Below are 17,707 nucleotides of genomic sequence, written 5' to 3'. Positions count from 1 at the left end.
GCATTTGGCGTACGGGGCTGCAAATTGTAGTGGGCCAGCCGCACAGCGTTTGTACGCGGAACGATATCCGACGAGGCGTATTCCCAGTGATAATTTCTTTGCAAGACTGCACCAGAGGTTCATTAGCTGAGAGAGGTTCATTTGAAAGCGCTGACAAGGACAGGGTAAGAACAGCACGGACTCCAGCCGTCGAACAGAATGTGCTGCAGCATGTACAGGGGAATCCAAGAACGAGTACACGAAGTCTAGCAAACGCAGTCGGGGTTTCCCATTGCAGCGTCTGGAGGATTCTCCGAGAACAAGACATGCATCCGTTTCACGTGCAGCGTGTCCAGACACAGCAACCGAAGGATTATGCACCTCGTATTGCTTTCGCACAGTGGTACCTTGGAAAATGTGCTACAAATCCCCTTTTTTCTGCTGAAGTGTTGTTTTCCGATGAGGCATCCTTCACAAGGGAAGGAATTTTCAGCACGCATAACGACCATATCTGGGCGGTCGAGAACCCGCATGCAATACGACGTCGTGCAGCACAGATTCGATTTTCGGTCAATGTATGGGCCGGTATTATGGGAGATCACCTCATCGGACCTTACCTGTTACCGTGTCGTCTAACCGGACCTATCTACTTGATCTTTCTGCAGCAAGTATTGCCACAACTTTTGAGAGATGAACAGATTTCTGCATCGACGCAACAGACAATGTGGTTCCAACACGATGGAGCCCCTGCCCATTATAGCGGAGATGTTCGTAACTACCTGGATGTCACATTTGGTCAACAGTGGATCGGACGTGGTGGTCCCGTGCGTTGGCCTGCTCGGTCACCCGACCTATCATGTCTTGATTTTTATTTCTGGGGTCATATGAAATCGCTAGTTTATGACACCCCTGTTGACAATGCTGAGGAGCTGGTTGCAAGAATCGCAGTAGCTGCCGAAGAAATTCGAAATTCGCCTGGAGTATTCCAGAATGTTCAGATGTCCATGCGTCGGAGATGTGAGGCGTGCATTGTAGCCCGTGGAAGAAACTTCGAACACTTACTTTAATCCATGTACCTTTTGCTTCTTTTCATGTATTATTAAAACGATTTGTCACTTACGGTCTCTTTTCTTTATGGTGCTTCTGTGTACAACACCGCTTCAGGAAAGCATTTCCGACCCCACATTGCTATATGATTTCGAGTTGTCAGGATGTACCCTACCCCTCTTAGAAGTTCTGAAACGTTTAACTGAAACACCCTGTATACACTAGCGTATATTGTACTGAAATATCATTGCGATTTACTGGATATTATGTTTGTTATCGTGCGCTCATTGGATGTTGGATAAACAATATGGGGGATGAGCAGAAATGAAATGTTCTGGTTCGCTCATAAAATTTGATCTTGAAATGCTCATTATTTTGTCATGAGTTTACTAAATTTGTACATAATGACTTATTATTAATTGCTTATTGTATTAATCAGAGTAGAAACGAAAAATACATGTTTTGAAATGTTATTAAAATCCAGAAAAAATAAAGCCTATTACGAAATAGTATCCGCATGTTGCTTCAGAGGTACAATTGCTATTTGTTTAATTTATTATTTCACTGCATGCGCTCTGATTGTCAAGTATTACAAAACGTTGAGTGATATTAGGTTGAGCTATGCACAGTGAAGTTAAAGCAGTTACTTTTATATATCTCTCTGTATATTAAAAAAGTTTTCCTCCTCGGGTTATTTATTCGACCGTGAGAATGCCGCGTGGTGGGAATGGGGTAGCCAACGGGAGAAGAGGGATGCAGGTCACGTGGTACAAGCGGGTGGGGAAATTACGTCACTACAAATGTACAGATAAATAATTACATAGGTCATTTCCTGATTAGATATCGATCGGTGTATTTCGACAGGTCTCTTGAATCCATAAACTTTTGATTTGCTAACGTAGTAAATAACACAATGCCGCGACCTCAATCGGCATTCACGGATTCCGAGAGAAAACGACGCCGTCAGGAGTCTGCATGGAAATATAGAGAGAAACATGCCAAAAGGTTACGAACTAATGAGAGAATAAATTCAATGACGACGGAGCAAGTGGAAAATCAACGCGACAGGAAGCGGGTAGCTAATATGGACGAAACTCAGCGAACCGTTAAACGGCTCAGACGTAACTTAAGATCTTCACAAAATCCTAGCAACAAAGAAACCACTGAAATATCATTGCGATTTAGGTGATATGGTAGAAGAATGTCAACATTGCGGCCGATTTTCTCTTCACGGCGAACTCGGAAGAGCCGCACATTGGTATTGTCACGGAGGGAAGGTACAGTATGTTTGCCGACGGCAGATACCTATCCAGGCGCTGTAAAGACATTGTCGTTTGACAACACGAATACAAAGTAAATAAATTCACTTTGTATTTGAAATATAAAGCGAATATTAAGTAAAACGTGGTAAGACGTCTGTTAAAAACGTCGTTTTCAGTCCGTCTGGTAAAAAGAGGATTCTTTAATTAGATGAGCGCCAAAGCAACCTAGACTGTAAGTCTTCCACATGCTGTGTGTGTGTGAATCGCATGGCAGATGCTCTTAAGCCAGGAGACAGATCTTGTAAAAAGGCATCCCTATCTTTCACAGGTTCTCAGATCTTCCCAATTATTAACCATCTTCCAACTGAAAAGAATTATCCATGTTTTTTTTTTTTTGTTTCCACGTAAACAAGCAGTCAGCTAAAGTAGAATCAGAAACTCAGTTATATTAGATTGCTAAATTTTAATGTTTACAATGAATGAACATATGAGATTAGATTAGTAATGCGGTCCCATTTTTATTATATATAGTCCTCGGTGATACAGTGGTTTGTGTCTCGTCACTCATGTAGAAAGGTCTGCATTCGAGTCCCTTCGATTATTATGTGTTTTGTGTTTGTTCTCCTGCAAATGTATGCTAGAATGAATGATTCAAGTTGAATCTGTTCCAACACTTTGATACACTATGGGTCAGCGAGCGTTACTCTTCACAACTCTGAAAAAAGAAGTACTCGAAAGTTAGTTTTCAAGCGTTAGTAAACGAAAATTATGTTCCTCTTCAACAAGGTATCTCATATAGTTTCTATAGGCAGCCACGAAGCTGGGAAGTTTTCAGCGTAAGGATTACTGTCTCGCAGGTTAACCAAGGTCAGTCACTTTACTGTTTTTGTCTGATTATAGCCCGCAAGGTCACCTGTCATTGTTCCTACAAAGAGGACCGTGCCTTTTAAAAGACCACTGATTAATCTGCAGTGGTGTGACCTTGAGTACTACGTGTAGTTCAAATTAGGACTGTTCTAAGCTTATCTCAGGAATCGCACTTAAATCTTTGAATGTATTTTAAAGAATTCTAAAGTATTTCAACTAATTCTCTGATTAGTTTACTGTAAAATTAGTTCAAATAGCAATAATATTGTTTCGAATATTGCATATTGTATATTTTGCATTTAATTTTTCATTTTAACTTTCATATTAAATTTTTCATCTTAATATAAAAAAAAGAAATTTATTGTTTTCACTGTTAATTACAATGGCTCCGCAAGTGCAAATTATTTGCCATATGTGTAAAAAGAAATGCAAAGACTTCCTCCAATGCAATGCGGAATGCGGTCTTGTGTACTGTATAAAATGCATAGATTTGTCAACCGTAAACTGGAAAAAGATGTCGCAGGCAGCTATCGACTCGTGGAAAGGTCCCTGTTGTATAAATTACAGGCAGACGAAGAAAAAACAGACGAAAAATGAAAATAACTCAGGATCAACCCCAACGGATCTTTTAAGTTTTTCCGACGGTGAATCTCAGAGTTTCACCTCATTGTCAAATGGCACTCAACATAGTGGGCCATCCGAGGACATACCTCATGACGTGGTATCAGAGCAGACAAGTTGCTCCTTCTCTCACCTTCTTAACCACGAAGTCTCACAAGTTGAAAAGCCAAATGAGATGACCACGAAAATGATTTTTCAAATCCTGGACACTCAAAAATCCTTGATGGCCTCTCTTCTTGACGAAACTAAAAAAATCAGGTCAGAAAACGCCCAACTTCGCGAAATAAATTATAGCTTACTACAAAAAATTTTGGATTTAACAAATCTTATTCAAAACTCCAGTAGATCCTTCAGTCCTACAAGAAACTTGGCGAAATCTACAGAAAATCCCACATTTCAACCGACTCCTATAGCAGAAGCCACTTATGCATCTATTGTAAGGCAACCTCCACATCCTCCAGTATATGCTCCAGTTACTAGTCAATCTCAGAAAGCGTGTAAATATGGCAATAGATCTGTCAATCCACTCCTAGAAGATGTCATTTTCTCCAGGAAGCAGGCAGATCACATCCAAGGACAACGGAATCAATCTGCCTCTAATCAGACAGGAAGACATCGACACACCCCTGCTGTTGTGGGAACAGCTACCAACTCTTCAATCAGAGCAGTCCCTAGAACTAAAAGTTCAACCAAGGGTATTTTCGTCTCGCGACTCGAACCCCAACTGGGCGGTACAGAAGTACAGCAGCATATCCGAACTCAACTGCAGATAGAAGTAAATGTAATAAAAATGAATTCCAAACACGATTCGTACAGCTCTTTCTATATTCAGTGTCAACAAACGGATTTTGATCTATTACTAAAGGATCACTGCTGGCCTGAGGGAGCCATCATTCGGCCTTTCTATGGACGCCCCCCTCTTCCTCGTACTGGGTCATCAGCCAGTGACTTAGCTATCGAAACTGGTCAACGGGATTGACAATTCGAGCATTTTTCAGATATTCTGGAATCTCAACTGGAAAGAACTTCTATAAATGATTCATCAATCTCTTCATCCTACCAGAATTTGAATGACTCTAACTCTTGCGAAAATACCTTTCTGCCATGTCACTTGCCAACAATTAAACCAAATAACTTATGCCTCACTACAGCATCAAAAGATGCAATTACTGTATTCTATATGAACGCACGCAGTCTTGTAAAACATAATGATGAAATCCTCGCTCAACTGACATCGTGGAATCTCCATCCAGACCTGATGGTTTTTACTGAGACCTGGTTCTCTCCTGAAGTTTCAGTCCGATTTCAAGACTATGCTCTCTTTCACAGCTGCAGATGTGATTCTAAAGGGGGTGGAGTTGCTATTTACGTTCACAATCATCTGCGATGCTCTGCCTTTCCTATCACAAATCTGCCTGATCAAGCTTGTGAAATCACTTTTATCCGCATTGCTTCTCTGGTGATTGGGTGTCTATATCGACCTCCCTCAGCTTCAGTCAACAGTTTCTTTGTAACTCTCGACAATATTCTATCTCACTTCACAAGCAAATCCCTTAGTCTTCTGCTGATGGGAGACTTTAATATTAACATACTTCAAAGCTCTTCCTCTCAAGTGCAAGACCTCCTAGATGTCATTTCTTCCAATGGTTTTTCTCTTCTGACTGACGGAATTATCCCGACTAGAATGGGAGAGTCCCACAATTCCCTTCTTGACTTCGCAATTGGGGAATGCTCACTAACCTATGCAGTACTGGATGCAACCATTTCTGATCATCGTCCCATCTTAATGGTAATTGAAAATGAAGAAATTGTGGAAGAGATCATGCACAATTACAGATCTGTGACTCCAGGCTCTCTCAATCAGCTCTGTTATGATCTCCAGCAGTCTTCGTGGGATGGGGTGATTAGCACAGATGATCCTGAAATTGCGACGAACGTCTTCTTTGAGTATATCCTAAATAGTTACGAAAAATGCGCATCATACATCAGGATCCCAGGGATTAAAAAGACCACTAGGCCAAGACGGAAATTATGCCCATTTATGTCAAACAAAATTTGTAACATGCTAAAGAAAAGGGACAAACTTGCAAGAATTGCTAGAGAAACAGGAAAGGAGGCGGATAAAAACAAATACACAACGTACAGAAACAAAGTCACCGACACTATTAGGTCGGAGAAAAGGAATTATTATAGTTCCCAACTTAAAGGCGTCATTACAAGCAAGGAAAAGTGGACAGTCTTGGACAAGCTACTACCTGGAAGGAAAACGAAATCACAGAGCTACGTTGGAGATGTAGTTGAGAACGAGGTACTCATTTCGGATGACCACGAAAAAGCCGCAGCCTTCCGTAATCACTTTATCTCAAGTGTGAATAACCTTTTTAAAGACGAAATTGACTCTAGAGATAATGCAACGAGTGAATCTGTCAAGCACTCAATGAGGAGCTCTTTTTTCCTCGCTCCGCTCTCAGATCAAGATATTTTAGAAGCAGGACATCAACTAAAAGAAAAGGGAGCCCCTGGCTTTGATGAAATATCTCCTGCTCTGCTGAAAAAGGTCCTTAACTCAATTCTAACACCACTGAAGTATATTTACAATCTTTCCTTTCAATCTGGTAAATTCCCGTCTCAATTCAAAAAAGCAGTCATTGTTCCTGTTCCTAAGGGAAAAAATTGTAACTCTATCACAAATTTTCGTCCAATAGCTCTTCTCTCAGTTTTTGCAAAATTATTCGAAAAAATTCTTCACGGCAGACTCATGGGCTTCCTGGAAGTCAATCAGCTTATCCATCAACAACAGTATGCTTATCGTTCAAAAAGATCAACTGACCTGGCAATTGTTGACTTCTGCTCTAGGATCACGGACTGTCTTGAAAAGGGTCACTATGCAATAGCACTGTTTCTAGACCTATCAAAAGCTTTTGACTGCATAAATCACAATATCCTACTCAACAAGCTCAACAATCTTGGCTTGAGAGGAAAAATTAACCTTCTCATTGAAGACTACCTTACTGATAGGCCATTTGTCGTCAAAACAAACCAGTCCTTTTCAGACATTTCTTATTTCTCCAGGGGAGTACCTCAAGGCTCACTTCTCGGACCTATCCTATTTGTTCTTTACATTAATGAATTTCTCTCTCATCTTCCATCTTCCCACCTAGTAGCGTATGCCGATGACATCTCTATTCTAATCACTGATAAAGACCCTAACCAACTTCAATGCAAGATCTCTGCCCTGCTCTCTGAAATGCATAGTTGGCTTCAAAAGAATCAGCTGATACTAAACCCAGAAAAATCCAAATATATGGTGTTTAGGACGAAAAATAAACCATTAAATATTGATTTCGAAATAACATACAAAGGAAAACAACTGGAAAGGGTGAATGATACCAAGTTTCTAGGAATCTGGCTAGATGACAAGCTGAGTTGGGATAAACAAATGATCACCTTACGAAAGAAGACTTCGTCACTAGCAGGAATACTCGCCCGAGCCTCTGCCTGGGTACCTCCTTCCCTTCTCAGACTAGTATTCCTTTCCTTAATACAGCCTCACGTCACATATGGAATCATCTCATGGGGTACGACCAGTCAACATAACCTTAGGAGAATCAATTCAATCGTCAATCGATGTGTTCGTTCAATTTTGGGCCTTCCCTGGAATGCATCGGTGACTTCGAGATATAAGGAAGCGAGACTCTTAAGCATCTACCAACTGATACAAAAAGCTGAGGCGGTTTTTGTCTACAATGCTTTGAAAACACCAAACTTTCCTCCTCTCTTTAGATCCTTTTTTATAACAATAGAAGAAGAAGGAATAAGATATAATTTAAGAAACGAAGCGAACCTGAAGGTTCCGCTTTTTAGAAAAGCCATAGGTCAAAAAAATATAAAATACAGAGGCGCAAAAACCTGGAATAATCTTCCTGAAAATATCAAAAATGCCATTTCACTAAACAGGTTCAAGAAGCTCCTAACTGAACACATCACCAGGAATGTCTGATATAAATCACCTTCCACTGAACTTTCCACAATGCATACCAGCTTGGAAACTATGTAAACAAGTTGAAAGAATAGCTATCAAAAAGCTTGTAACTCTATACGCAATTATTTCATAATTTTTTTCTTTCATACTTGTTATTGTAAAAGTACTCACAATGTAATTACAAGTACTGTTGTTAACCACGCGACATGTGTGGTTGGTTTACGAAGTCTCTGTAATGGAATGTAGAAACATGTCCGATTCATGATGTATCTGTTTTTATTGTTATCTTTTTCAAAGGGAACACCCCCTAAAAAGCCTCTGGCTTATGTGTTCTCCCTCCCTTCTTGCTGTTAACTCCCAACAATTGTAACACAAAATAGGGATAAATAAATTATTATTATTATTATTAGAGGAATTTCTAAAGTCCTTTTCCATCGAAGCTGTAGTTAGCCGATCTCAGATGAAGGAGGAGGTAGAGTTTTCCCATGCGTTATTCCGAGATTTTTAGCCCGCATAATATGCAAATTTCACCAAACACGCACTGTATGCAAACATAATACCCAATGGCGCAATATGAGCAAAACATAAAAAAAAAAAAAAACTAAAAAAAAAAACATAATTGTACAAGTAGGGCCCTGCTTGTGTACTTATGTTTAACTGTATTAATCAGTGTGAAACTACCTTTTTTATTTTGACTTGATTGTTCTGCTCATTGAAAATAATGCTTGATCATATTTCAGGAGCCTCTGCCACTCAGAAAATTTTCAAACCATGAACTTACCTTCTCAGGCGAGTGAGCTCCTGGTCCTGGCTTCTGAGTTGGATCCTCCGGTGGGCAAGCTTTGGTTGACATTGTGTAACTGGGCGGCTTAATTTTGTACACATTGGTATGGGGAACAGTATATGCTGCTGGTCCAGGAGACTGGAAAAGAAAAAAAAAAACAGTATGATGATAGAACTTCAAACATACGCAAAAATTCAACATTAATTCCTTCTGAAATAACACATCAGTTACAGTTATTTTCATTTAAATATGATAATTTATTGATTTAATTCGTTTTCATGGCAATGAGCTTACACCTGCGTACTTATTCATGGTAACTTTTGGTGAGTTCGGTACTGTTACTTATTGCTTTAGTTTAAAGGGAAAATATAGTTCAGTGAAAGGCCTTTAGTCTGTGAGTAATAACCGATTGTGATTGATGAACAACGTAAAAATCCTGAGTGACTTAAAACAGTTGATGAAATCGAAATAGAATCTCATTATTTAAAAACGATATCAAAATAATGAGATTCCATTTCAATCTATGATGGCAGTATACTGCACTATACAAATTCGCATGTAAACTTTGTCGAAACACATTAATAGTTTGTTTGTTCCATTGGCAAATGATCGGTTTTCAGACATCTCTCTATTGCAAAAAATATGAAATTACTCCGTATATCAACCCAGCAATAATGTTATCTTAATAGTTGTTAAATATTTATATTAATATAAAGCAAATATTAATAATTGTAAAAATCCACGATTCTCCAACATGTATTAGGACACTTCAGCCCCCCCCCCCTGGGAAATATTGGTTAATTTCAGAGGTAATATAACGGGTAGATGACAGTACTAGTTAAAAGTAGGATTTAAAAGGCATACAGCCTCAATTACAGGTGGATGGAAGAGAGTGGAAAAGGACCTGGATCTCCTCACAATAAAGGTGTGACAGAGGTTTCCACATAGAATGCATGCCTATTCGCTAGATAGCAGAAAGAGTGGGACATTAAAAACCAACTGTAGTAAACATCGTACAACGCTGGAAGATTATTCATCCGAAGCCAGGTAGACGACTATTAATAACCCCCAGAGCATGTCGAAGTTGAAAACTGATAGAGGAAAAGTTCTCGTAATAAGGAGAATCCATTGATAGCCTACTGGATAAGCGTGAGACCAATAACCATCGTAAAACCACTTTATAGAATGAGCTACTATGGTTGCGCAGCTGCTCGTAAGTCTAAGCTGTTTTCCAACAATCCATGTCACTGGCTGTCCTGGTGCAAAGAACCGAAGCATTGGAGTAGAACGTCATGTAGCGTGACAAATCATTGTATGCAGTCCACGTATCAGATAGATGCATCTGCGTGTGGCATGTGTCCTCAAAGAATGCCAATTTTTCCTATATTAGGCCCACCAGGAGTGCCTGAGAATTACAGAGGCCCTGGGAAACAGCCTCACCGGGCCAACCTACTTTTCTCCTTACGAGGCCTATAATTTAAGTCCGAACCTTGGAAAGCTGATCTGCCTCCCCATTGACGCTCTTGAGGTCCACGTTATTTTCCTCCCGTTCCGAATAATTTTTCCTTAACAGCGTGTCAATGCTGTAAATTACATTTCGTAATCATTAACGTATGGAGGAGTGCTTTTCCATAACGTTACTGGTTACTGAGGAATGTGAAAACTGGTTACTGAGGAATGTGGAAACTAGTTACTGAGGAAAATGGGGCTCACATCTGGTGAGTATGGGCTTGGCACACCCAGGGTCGTGAGCTGGATATCATCATTCTTCTCTTTCTTGGTGATTCCCTTCTACTTTTCTCTCTCTCTTTCTCTCATGGTAACTCGGGGATTTTTTTTTTTTTTTTGGCTGGTGCAGCATAAGCCTCAGGCTTCCTTGCACCATATAGCTAATAATATTAATAATTTGGTCAGAGAATATCTTCGTCCTGCCTTTTCTGTTATACATATCGTGAATATACTTTCTGTATACTCACCGTTTGTTGGGCGTTGTATAGCCTTGGTTTCTATGTTAGAGCCAGACCAAACAAACCTTTTGAAAAGTTCTTGGCCTGAGTATGAAGTTCATTTGAGGAATATGATAACATTTTACTTTTCAAAATGTTCCCCTTTGGAGTTAATACACTTTTTCCACCTATGCTAAAGTGCGTTTATTCCAGCTGTGAAGAAAGATTTCTCTTGGGCCTCTAGGAATGCAGCCACTGCAGAAGTGACGTCACTGTCGGTGGGAAAATGGATGTCAGCCAGGTATTTTTTCAAATTAGGAAATAGGTGGAAGTCCAATGGCGCTAGATCTGATGAAAATGGAGGATGGTACAAGATTTCAAAGCCGCACTCATGCAGAGCAGCCATGGCAGTGACAGATTTTGTGAGCAGGCGCATTGTTCTGGTGGAACAAGACTCCTTTGCTGAGTTTTCCTCGGCGTTTTTCTTTGATATTTTCACTCCAACGCCTCACAAGGTCTGCATAATATGCCCTTGTGAGTGACTGACTGACTTTTCTGAAGGTTATTCCGATGCCATCACTTGTCAGCGAAAAGAATCGCCTTGGCTTTCGTTGGAGGGGGGGGGAGAGAACAGCAGTATTTCCACTGGTTGGACTATGCCTCCGTCTCTGGCTGAAAGTGATTGATCTACGTCTCATCCATGGTCACTAACTTTGTAAAGATATTTTCTGGACCTTCTTGAAAACTTGACTTCACAACTCTTGTACCTTTTTGATCTGCTGTCAACAACTTTATAACTTATCGTGCTGACACCTTTTTCATAGCGAGAACCTCTTATTATGTGGTATTCACATTCAGATGAGATGCCCAAGACGCTGGCACTGTACCGAATTGTCACTCATCGATCACTGATCATCAGATAATGCAAACTGTTAACAACTTCTGGAGTGATGGACGTTGCAGGTCTTCCACAGCGTTGGGCATTTTCCAGGCTCTTCCTCCCTCGTTTAAATTCTGCTGCCCACTTAACCATGGAACAGGAAGGGGCATCCTCCCCCATTGTTGTAACCATATCTTCATGAATTGTCTTTGGCGTTAGTCCGCTCCCCCCCCCAAATAATGGATGATTGCACAGTGACTGATTTTGTCCATCTTTCCTCATTCACACAACTTTGTTGCCTTCAAGACCCGTAATTAAAAAAAAAAAAAAGACGTTATTGAAACTGCATGAAACTTGATGGGTTGCTATTGGAGGTGTTATATATTAAGTAAAGAAAATTTTTAACACTATAATACTACCCTTTCATACTTGGGCCACGATTTTTTCAAATCTCCCTCGTACCTATAATAGTAATAAATATTACTGTTATCTGAGGCTTGTGAATTCACATCAGTCCGAATCGCTTGGGGTAACGTGGAGTCAAATACCTAAAACGATAAGTAGAGCTGAGTTGAACGTGTAGTGTGCAGTGCAGATTGTTGGAGATTCTCGTAATTTCAATGATACCTACTTGGGGGATAGTGCTTACTCGTACTTTTCATAATGCTTACCACTTCCATATTACAGATTGACCTTTAGGACACTTTTGTACTCTATGCTGTTGGAATTCTAAGGATGAAAATCTTACATGTATCTGCATGATAATTCTCTGAGCCACATAGCCATATTTGTAGGCGCCTGGCTTGAAGAGAATAATGTTTAATTAGCCTTGTCGGCAGACTCTTGACTTGAAACCTTCGAAAAATGCTGGATATGAATTTGAATGCCTGCTCATCCTTTTTCAACTTCCATCTGTAAACGGCTTCAAAGGAGCAATGGAACAAAATGTCAACTGATTGTCACCATAAATTGACCGAAAGGATTTTCAGAAATATTATTACTGAACGTAAACTGAGAGAGACCACTTTATTAAGTAAGCTTTCCTAAGAGCGATTAGGTAACATTTCGTCGTGACATTGAATCCTCAACTAGAAAACATGTTACAGGGATGCTGGTGCATGTCTACTCAGTTGTATTCCACAGTTTTTGCAAATTGGATGGTTGTGGATCTATATTCCAGGGTGCTCGTTTCACATCATCCCTCAGATTCTAAAATTGGACTGAAATGCGATGACGACGAGAGGCACTACAGTAAGCTGAATTCACTCTCATTCTACTGAAACTAGTTCTATACAATCCTGGCCTTGTGATGTGGTGCATAACCCTGTTGGAACGACCCATTCGCAGATGGATATACATTTCAAATTATTAATAATAATAATAATTTCCAGATAACATGCGGCATCCAGTGTTGCACAACTGCTATAAATCGGCTCATTGTGATCATGAACCCACACTATTACACTGCCATTTACCTTCATTGTTTACATCTAGAAGAACGGGTCCGTGTACTCATGCCCTTTTCGCCATATTTTGGTCCTCCCATCAACGTGAAATAGCAGGAACCGTGATTTGTCAGTCGAGGAAATGTTTTTCCAATCCCGCGTTGTCCAATGTTAATGTTCCTGAGCCCGCTGTAACCGTATCTTGTTTATTTCTGACAGGAGTAGAACCCGGTTCGGTCGTTGGCTGAAATACTCCATCCTTAACAAGATATGACGAGTTATGTGTTCTAAACAGGTTCTTTGGTTACTTGTTGTTGTTTGACTGACTGTAGCCTTTCTGTGTCAGCCTCCGTTGTCCTCTCACGTCAACGAGACGTTTCTGATGACAGGATTCCTGTTGGCCGGATGTTATTTAGTTATTAGATTAGTCTCGATACACCCGATACAAAGTTGGACGTGAAAACCCCAATAGGGTGTTTTCATGTACAACTTCATTTTGAGTGTTTTGAGATGAGATACATCTTTCGTCTTGCTCGTTCTCGCACTGAATTGCACACATAGAGCGTCCTTAGACATCTCCATCCTGCTTTATATTGTGTGGTACGAACACGTTATGCTGTTGTTGAAGGGGTGATTCATTTCATTAAAAGGATAGGCGGCTTTGTATTCGAAAACTAAGGTCAGATGTAGGTTGATGTTTGTATTATTTTTTAATATTCCAGTGTTCATGTATTCTTTTGAAAGTATACGTGTATTTATTTCTCTAACTGAGTTGTACAATCATTACGTCTGTTCAGATTTATCTTTTGTTTCCTATATCGTCTTGTAACTTTATTATGACTGATGGGGATCCGTGGGTCGGAAATTATTTATCCAAATCAAGCCAAATTAGTGCAGTCGTATGGAGTGCGCAGTTAACATCCAAAAAACTTTGATTTGTGAGGGTATCCCGCAATCCGTTCACAAGCAATGAAAGAAAGAAAGAATCCGGGTTCAATTGAGGTACAGTCGTTGGTGTGCATGAAAAAAAAGTTAATCTTCTTTGCTGTTTCAAGATTTTATTTGACTGTTTAAAAATGGAGAAATACATCAAAACAGACGTCGAGACAAGTCTGACCACAAGTCTACAGTAACAGTACGCGGTATGAAGCTTTTGGAACAGACTGCTAAGGCTGACCATAATCAAACGACAGCATAATTGACCGACGCCTTAATACCGGAACTTTGCAACGCATTAGCATTTGTTCCATTCGAAAACTAGAAAATGCATAGCAGTCGTAGGCAATTCCACACAAGCTGTTACTTGCAGAAGTTAACCGCGGTAAGGAATATGGTGATATCCTTTAATCCCCTGATTCCACCTGTCGACAAGCCAGTTTTGTTGAGATTTATTGGATATCAAATGCATCAGAAATATTACAAGTTTGCTTTGACGGGGACGGTTACATCTGGAACTATAATGTGTTTAGCCACTATACCAAATGAGTACCTGAGGGGTTTCAGGAACACGTCAAGGACTTGAGATATCTGTTCTTCCCAACATAATCCCCAGATAAATCTCAATCCAATTAAGCACCTATGAGATGAACTGGGACGTCTTTGTGAATTCCTGCTCTCCATCTACATTTTAAACAATTTAAAATACTATATTTTGTAACTGCTTTTGACTTTTATTTTTTAATTATTTACCTCGGTCAGTTACCTGGGACAGTTTTTCCCCTGACACTTTTAAGAACCTTGTAGATTCTATGGCAAGACATGTGAAAGCAATAATCATGGAGAAAAATGACTCAACACCCTATTAGAGCAAAGTCCCAAATGAAGTGGTCAGCAGGAGTGATGAATTTCAGACTATAAATTTATTTGAAATCGTGATTGCTATATAACTGCTGTTATGCACATTTTCGGAATGGTGTGTGCAAGTGTGACAGTCAGCACATTGCTTTTGGCTAAATAAGTATCGAATAAACATTGTTTCCGATTCTGTGGCTGGTGTGGAAATGCACTCAGAGCACTGGAAATGCACTTTTTAAAAAGACCGGTATTTTTTTAAATAAAATAAAACGCTCAGCTTTAAAAAAAAAATACTTACCCTCGTCCTGACAGCCAATTGTCCCTCCAACTTCAAGCGCATGGAATATGCAGGGCTCTGAGGAAGTGCGGGTTGGCGAGCTGGACCAATTGTAGCGGGAATGTTGTAGGCATTTGGAGCTATTTAAAAAACAATATTAGATAAGCGTCTCCTCACAGATTATATTGAGTATTTTAAATAAAACATTTTTAATTAAAATTTAATGAATTAAAGTTCCTAATTTAAAAAACAAATTTCATATTATTAAACGGCGATATTTATTAAATGCACCATTCAAAAATTATTTTGCAGTCCAAAAGATCTGATTTAGACTTAGGGCTGGATTATAGGTCAACAAAGCAATTCTAATTGAATGAAAATAAATACATAATAATAATTAAGGTAGAAAACATCAGAACAGGGCCGATCCCCATCAGGAGAGGAATATTTCATGGAGATGTCCTGAGCCTACAGTGGTCTACCACTCAATCCGCTATCTCCACCATGCTCAACAACAAGACATCCTCTTCCACCTCTTATACATGGATGACATCAAGCTCTACGGGGCAAGCGAAAAGAAATTCCAACAGCTACTCTGGATCACCGAAGAATTCAGCAGTGACATTAAGATGTAATTTGGACTAGACAAATACAACACCAACGTGTTGCATCAGGGAAAATTAGTCAGCCGAAATTACCAGATGCAGACAAGTAAAGAGATTGAAGCCATGATGGGGTGGGGGGAGACCTACAAATGCCTGGGGTTGATGTAGGCTCAGCAGTTAGAGCACAAGGAAATTAAGGCTTGCCTGACCGAAAAATACCATCAGAGACTCAGAAGCTTGCTCAAAGCAAAGCTGAGCAGAGGCAACACAGTAAAAGCCATAAACACCTGTGCCAGTGGTTTTCAACCGGGGTGCCGCAACAACATTCCAGGGGTGCCACGTAATTTGGGTTTAAGTTACTTAAACTTATTATTTTTTAAAATTTATATGTTTATTTCATTATAAAAAGGTGTACAGTATCTTTTTAATTTTGTGGTGATCTATAATTGATGCTTACCTAGTACCTCTATGTAAAAAGAATAAAATTATTATATATTATATATATATAATTTGTATTATTAAATGTAATTTTTATAATTGTATTATTGTAATAACTATCATATAACATATTTTTTAATATTATATATATATAAAGACAGAGAGAGAGAATCGGATCTAACAGACAGAAAATTGAGTTTGAGTAGATTGAGTAGGGGTGCCGCAAAATAAAATAAATTACTTAGGGGTGCCGTTATTAAAAAAAGGTTTAAAACCACTGACCTTGACCTATGCAGTCACAGTGCTAACATACTCCTTCGGGATCACGGAATAGTCTAACAGTGAGTCGTAAAAGATCATGAGAAAGAGAAGGACAGTGATGACCAAGAGTCGCCAACACCACTTGAATTCGTCCATAGAGAGACTGACCATAGCTCGGAAAGAGGGAGAAAGGGGCTTGACAAACCTCATCGAGCAACAGAAGCGATTGAGAATCTGAAGGATTACTTCCAGAAAACCACACGCCACTCTACCAGGCCGCCATAAGAAAGGTAGACAAGCGGCATACCCCACTCATCCTAAGCGAGGAGACCCCCTACCTTCCCGACATAAGTAACGAAGATAGAAAGACGAGCAAAGGGGACACTCCATGGCAGACGCTGCAGTGACCTCCACCTCCAATGCATGGCTCACAAGCGGGATGCTCTTCCCCTAGACTGAAGGAGTCATGCTCACCATCCAAGACCAGGTAATCAACACTAGGAACTATAGAAAATACATTGCCAAGGAACTCGGAGTGACAGATGGCACTGGTCGACGATGCTACCTGTCCTTAGAAACGAACCAGCACATCACTGCAGGATGCTGCGTGATCGCCCGACGGAGTACACTCATAGGGTACTTACACGTAGAACGCAGGTAGCCGCTTACCTGGAACCAGCAGCGACATGCGGGTGAAGCTTCTCACTGGCAATGAACACAATAGAAAGTAGTTGACCAGTGCAAAACTTTGCCCCATCGCATACCGAGAAGTTGCATTGGTCAACTGCTTCTATGTGTTCATAGCCAGTGAGAAGTTGCCGCTTTATGTCACTGCTGGTTTCTGATAAACGGCTACTTGTGTTCTACGTGTCTATTTCCATAGACACTACCAGATTGCCGGGATAAATATATCAGAAACTATCTAGGAAATACCAGTTGGTCAAAGAAAGTGTACCATATTACAAGTACAAACCCCAGGCTGTACTAGCAACCTCAACCCACAAGCTGTACTGGGACCGCCCCATAATAACGGACAGCACTATCCCTCACAACAGACCCGATGTAACCCTCGTTGACAAGAAGGTAAAGGCTACCTATCTGATCGACATAGCGGTGCCCAACGCTGGCAACCTCCAGAAAACTTCTGAGGAAAAAGATCAGGTAGACAGACCTAAGACAGGAGGTCAAAGAGATGCGGCATATGGAATAAGTAACGACCATCCCGATCACCTTGTCGGCCACCGGCATGGCGCCAAATACTCTACACAAAGACCCTATCAGCAATAGGCCTTCCGGAGAACACCTGCAAGAAACTTCAGAAAGTTTCACTCCTGAACACCTGAAGGATAATTAGAGAGTTCCTCGACCAGCAGTAATAACCGGACAAACCAACCATCCTGTGCACTTGGTTCCACCCGTCATGGGGTGGAACCCCGCCCCATTCCCATCAGGGAGAAATAATAATATAAATAAATAAAGTGCAATGTGCATTTAAAAACGTAAAATTAAATTATTGCAT

The 17,707-nt window shown here is 40.2% G+C and overlaps 1 protein-coding gene across 1 annotated transcript in view; it reads right to left on the bottom strand.

The window, feature by feature from the left end:
• Window positions 1–17,707, bottom strand: part of LOC150076308 (ciliary microtubule associated protein 1A-like) — a 39,932-nt gene that overhangs the window by 8,115 nt on the left and 14,110 nt on the right. The window contains exons 5-6 of the mRNA XM_090387314.1: window positions 14,906–15,024; window positions 8,540–8,680 (exon numbers count right to left, since the gene is read on the bottom strand). Coding sequence (XP_090243440.1) covers window positions 8,540–8,680; window positions 14,906–15,024 — 260 coding nt within the window. The remainder of the gene's footprint in view (window positions 1–8,539; window positions 8,681–14,905; window positions 15,025–17,707) is intronic.

This window comes from Mastigoproctus giganteus, chromosome 13 (assembly GCF_048544385.1).
Source record: "Mastigoproctus giganteus isolate SK-2022 chromosome 13, ASM4854438v1, whole genome shotgun sequence".
Classification (NCBI taxonomy): domain Eukaryota; kingdom Metazoa; phylum Arthropoda; class Arachnida; order Uropygi; family Thelyphonidae; genus Mastigoproctus; species Mastigoproctus giganteus.
Note: the sequence above shows the minus strand (reverse complement) of the source record. Positions and strands in the feature narration are given on the sequence as shown.